This window comes from Molothrus ater, chromosome 1 (genome assembly GCF_012460135.2).
Source record: "Molothrus ater isolate BHLD 08-10-18 breed brown headed cowbird chromosome 1, BPBGC_Mater_1.1, whole genome shotgun sequence".
Classification (NCBI taxonomy): domain Eukaryota; kingdom Metazoa; phylum Chordata; class Aves; order Passeriformes; family Icteridae; genus Molothrus; species Molothrus ater.
Window position 1 is genome coordinate 48,296,715 of NC_050478.2, and position 5,391 is coordinate 48,302,105.

At 41.4% G+C, this 5,391-nt stretch overlaps 1 protein-coding gene across 1 annotated transcript; it reads left to right on the forward strand.

Annotated features, from left to right (window-relative positions):
- Positions 1–962: 962 nt before the first annotated feature.
- Positions 963–1,827, forward strand: LOC118696483 (probable G-protein coupled receptor 141). Its single transcript, XM_036398645.1, is given in 2 exon segments — positions 963–1,760; positions 1,762–1,827. Coding segments are annotated over 2 exon segments (864 nt in total).
- The last annotated feature ends 3,564 nt before the right edge of the window (positions 1,828–5,391 follow it).

Genomic DNA, 5,391 nt, shown 5'->3' on the forward strand with positions numbered 1-5,391 from the left:
AGTGCAAAGAATTAAGAACTGCTGGTTAAAACAAGTCTACTGATTTCAAACTTCAAAGGAACCAGACAGAGAAGATGCTACTTTTTTAAGAAATAATTTTTAGCTCTTACTTTGTTCTTTCAAAACTCTATCTAAGGTAAGGATGAATTTCATAAGCAAACTATCTATCTACCTCGTGAGCTATCCCTGTATATTTGTACACAAATCTGTATACAAGTCTGCATTTTGAGTTAAGTCTAAATAAGAATGCAGCTGTATGTGGCTATGTTCAACAAGTGCCAAAAGAATTATATCTTTCAGAAGACCATTCCCAAATTAATTTTCATCTTCTCATCACTTTTCATAGCGGAGTATCTCAGGTAAAATTCTGTAGCAAAAAATACTTGCAGATGAAGGAAGAAGAAATTGAATTTTCATCTGCAAACCTTTATTTTCAATTTGCTCCATGTATCTAGAAACAAACTGTTGCTATTTATGTGTATTTTGTACCCATCCAGCAAGACGCTAAAAAGATGGATCAGGTGTCATCACAGAGTATCCACACATGATAGGTATGACATCTTTATATTTCAGTATTTTCCCACCTTCAATTTAAGCTTTATGAGTTCAGATAAAACTTGCACAATTTACAAACAGTGTCTTCGTTATTACAAATGGCTGAATCTAGAGGCAAATAATTAAAAAAAAAAATCCTAGAATGCAGTTTAGGAAATCAAAATCTCATTCATAATTATGTAAAATGAAGTTTAAACCCTGAGAGGCACGGGTTATTGCTGTCATATACAGGATCACAACAGTTATAAGGCTGTAAGCTACGTGGAATAATGTAATTTCACACGCAATTCAGTAGTGTCTCTTTAGGAATCTGTGATATTCCAGTTAACAATAAAGGAAAAAACAAAGAAAAATGTTTCTCTCCTATTTTTCCTTTTCAGTAACCTTTGAAAGAGGAGCTTATGAGGATGCTTAACAGCTGCATAACCCAACAGAACCATTCCTCCAATGACACAGTGCCGCACTCCTCAGAGAAACTCCACGCTGTTCTGATAGTCCTGTACATCATCAACCTGGCTGGCGGCACCCTTGGGGTCATCATGATGTCCCAGCAGTTGTTCCAGAGGAGATCCCAATCCGTGATGACCATCATGATCATCAGCCTCCTGGTGCTGCACAGCTTCATGCTCCTCAGCATCCCTTTCCGCCTCAGCTACTACATTTTGGGGGAGTGGAAGTTCGGGAGGTTCGCCTGCCGGCTGGTGAGCGCCATCATCTACCTGCACATGTACGCCACCTTCGCCTTGTATGCGGCCATCATCATGGCGCGCCTCCTCCGCCTGGAGCTTCGGAAGTGCTACACGGCGGCCTGGGTGGGGGCAGGCTGGCTGCTGGGAGCGCTGGTGGTCACGCCCGTCCTCCTCTCCTACTACGGCACCTCCAAGACGTACCACCCCTGCGAGTGCTTCCAGTTCCACAGGGAGCTGCTGGAGGCGCACATGGTGATCACGAACTACTGCCTGGTTGGGGTGCTGGTGGCAGTGTGTGCTGTGCTCACCGCCATCCAGCTGACTGTCATCTACAGAGTAGCCGTGAAATACTGGCCTGACGTTAACTCTCACGTGGAATTCAGGGCTCAGGCAAAGAGTTTCTTCTTCATCTTGGTAACATTAGTCTGCTTTATGCCTCATCATGTATTCAGAGTGTATTACATCCAAAACTACGACCTTGATAAAGACCATAAACTGCTCCTATACAACGAGGTCTTTTTTGGCTTTAACAACAATGTGCTGCCTGGATATGTTGTGCTTCATAGCAGGAATAGCACACTGAACTGTGAGCTACCAGGAAGTCCAGCTGCAGTCTGTCAATACTGGCTTTTGAGAGAAGGAAAACTGTGATGGGATTTCCCTGAGCTAGGAAGACTGGTGAGTTTATGGCATGCCTCTATTAGTCTACAGCATTGTCTGGCTTTTGCAGGCCAGTAAGATTCCACTTTCACAAGCTACTCTTTTTATCTTCTCTCTAGAAAGCAGACACACTTGAGTCTCACTCTAGTCTTGACCTAAAAGTCATGCCCTGAAGCTTCATTAAGATTTTCCTTAGCTGTCCTTCTCTAGCAATTACAGCACAAGTATCCATTCCTTTGTAATTTTTTCCTCAAAGTGTCTCAATAACCACAATCCATTGTGGCCAATAAGTACTCTCCTCTGAAGGTCTAACTTCTTCTGGCAATTGTGATACTGAAGGGAAGGGCTGGAAAAAAGAAATTCCTTTACAGGATATTTGTACTAGTGGTTTTAGATAGAAGGACATAAACTCTATTCAAATGAGAAGTATTCACAGAATCACAGACTGGGTCAGATTGGAAGAGACCACAGCGGGTCATCTGGTCCAACCTCCATTTGTATAATTTATACAAAGTATGTATTAAGTTAAATTATGTGAAAGCTAATCATTATCACAACTTCATCTTTATTTGTGTCATTCTAAATCCACAAGGAGCTCTGAATTGTGATAATTTTATATTTAGAATGAATGAGAGCAGAACAGGAATCAAAACTTCTGCCTTATGTCACTCATCAGGACTGGATCTGTTATCTCTTAGGTCCATTGTAGCCAAAAAGTTGCTGTTCTTCCATAACTGGATCTGGAATTCAGTTGAGGGGAAAGATCAGACCCTCTCCAGGACAGGGAAATACTTTATTAGCCTTCAAAAACCTTTGATGTCTGGTCACTTTCAGTTGTCTGTTGATTTTGTTATCAGATGTCATATTTTTTCCATTTACGCACATAAAAAACAGAACCAGAACAAACTTACTGAACAGTGCCTAATCAGTTCTGCATATGCTTGTGTATGTGTATACAAACTTGTTCTGAAGTATTATCTTTTCTCCATTAGATAGATTATATTCTGTGGGAATCACATCTGTTTTGAGAATCTCTGTTTTATCTTCATGATTTAAAAGTTCTTTTTAATGATTCATTCTTCCTGCTCTGCTCACTGCAGAAGGTCTCTAACCCCTCTGTTGAAGGCCCCACAGTTGTTTGCTGCATCCCAGCAGCTTGAGGCCAGATTTCTCCCACCCCAGACTCCTAGGACTCACACAAGGCTACACTTCCTCCTTCACAGCTCTATAAGTTCCCATCATTTTTAGTCTGGCAATCTTTGCTACAGAAAGTGCTATGATCCCTGGATTCAAACAGATTAAAGCTTGATTTGAGAGGACAATAAAGTACACTTACAAAGTAATGCTACTAATACCTCAGACTGATGACATTTCTTTGAATGAAAAAACTTATGCCTACTCTGTCAATCCTTAATAAACATTTTTGCCTTGACATTTCCATAAAAAAACTTTCTTTAAAACTCCTATGGTTTCAGGTTCCTTTCTTCCTCTTTTAAAATGTGTAAGGTGTCCAGGATTCAGCAGCAAGTCCCCAAATCTGAAAACCCTGGTCTGATGGCTTCCTCTGGAGTTACCATGCCCACTCCTATTCAAAAAATAGTTTAATCAGCCCATGATTTTCAAAGGCAGTAGGTAGACCTAGAATTTAGTATCCCAGAGATGAAGTAGAAAGGGAGAGGTTTTAAAGTTGGATCTAACAAAGCCTTTAGAAAAACTGGCAAAGTTGCAGGTGGTGCAACAAGTACACTGTTTCTCCCTTACTATACTCCTGGGGCTAAATAAAAAATTTGTTCCTTGAAGAAGTGTCCTGTGTTTCTGCCTATTCTCACTGGCCAATGTTCCCAAGGTGACCTGCCTGGTAAAGATCAGAGTCATGTGACCTTGCTTGTGAGTCTGCTGGTCTACCTGTGTCTATCTGTCCACCATAATGGTGTGCAAGTATGGGGGAGAAAAAGGAAAATTACATGCATGTCCTCAGCCATTCAACCAATCATGTCTTGATGGCCTTGCCTGTGTATTGCCTGACATTTTTACCTTGCTGAAATAACCCTGACCCACTGGCTTGACTTCCTGGTGTGATGCTGAAGCTGTGTTGCCCATCACAGCCACGTGGTAGCCACTGGCTGCTGGCTGGCACTGGGCTTGCACTGCTTGCCCTGCCTGGGTGCCATGGGGCTGCATGCAGCAGCACCAGCTCTGGGTGGGATGGAGTGAACTTGCACAGCACCAAGACTTTCTCTCTTTCCCACTCTGCCCCACAGTGGGTAGGCTGTGGGCAGAAAAGACAATGGGAGAGCAGATGTGTAGATTCACTATGTTCCTCCTAATTCAGAGGATAATGGATTAAGCATTGATCTCAGTGTTGTTACATCAAAGACTCACATTAAAGTGATAGAAGCTCTATTCAATACCTAGTCCCTTGCTGAGATCTTTAAATGCACTTTAAAAACAGGTTAAAATAAAAAAATTAGCACTCTTCAGAAGGATGGTCTGAGAAATAAATTCTGAAAGGACAGTAATATTGAGCTTGGATTGTAGGGTACTATTCCTTACTATGAATTATATAATAACATTCCCTGGAAAACAGTTAAAAATGTTGATTTGAATGCCATTTGCAGGACCCAAGCAATTCTGGAGCTAATGATATACATTAATAATTGCTTTCACATCAAAGGATCATGTAAAATTGTAAGCCATTTAGTCACCCCATTCATTTTTAATGTTATTCAACAAAGACTGGGAAAATCCTCAGACATTCTGGAGCAAAGAATATCGAACTGCCGAGCGTATCTTCTATTGTTGTTCTCTGCATGGAGTTCTGCATGAACAGAGCAGGCAAGCAGACCAAAACCAAAATCCCATTTGTATCCCTGACTTCCTGAGTTAGTTTGATGGAAAGCTATAGGTGCTTCTTACCACACAAATGAGTCTGCTCACTGCTGTCACAGCTACACCGCTGCTATGGGTGGCCTGCTCCCACCTAACTCAAGCATATCCTTCTCAACAGTGCAGAGGGTGATGCACAAGAGACATCTCTGGTTTGAATTCATGTCTTCCTTTTCAATTATCTGTTCCTTGTGCCTGCTCACAGAGAAAGGTCATATTGATGGTGTTGTCAGATTGACATGCCCCTCTCTGCAAACAAGCAGAAGGAACAGATGTATTAGGAGGAAACAAAGGCACACTCCCACTCGCACTTTATTCTCTTCTTCTTCACTCAAGCAATGACACTCTTAACACTAACAGATACTGTCATAACTATCTGTCTCTATTTTTTTTTTCCTGTGTCAACCCTAAACATAAAAACACACTACAGTACTTGCCTTTTATCACATACATTCCAACTTGGAGCTTTGAGTGCCACCACGAGCCACAGAGCAGTTATCTGGCATACAGAGCAGAACTACATGTGGGTTAAAATTATGAAAGAAATTGAAAATTGCTTTATCCATAAGCATGTGGGTGAAAACACTGCAGAAAAGCTACA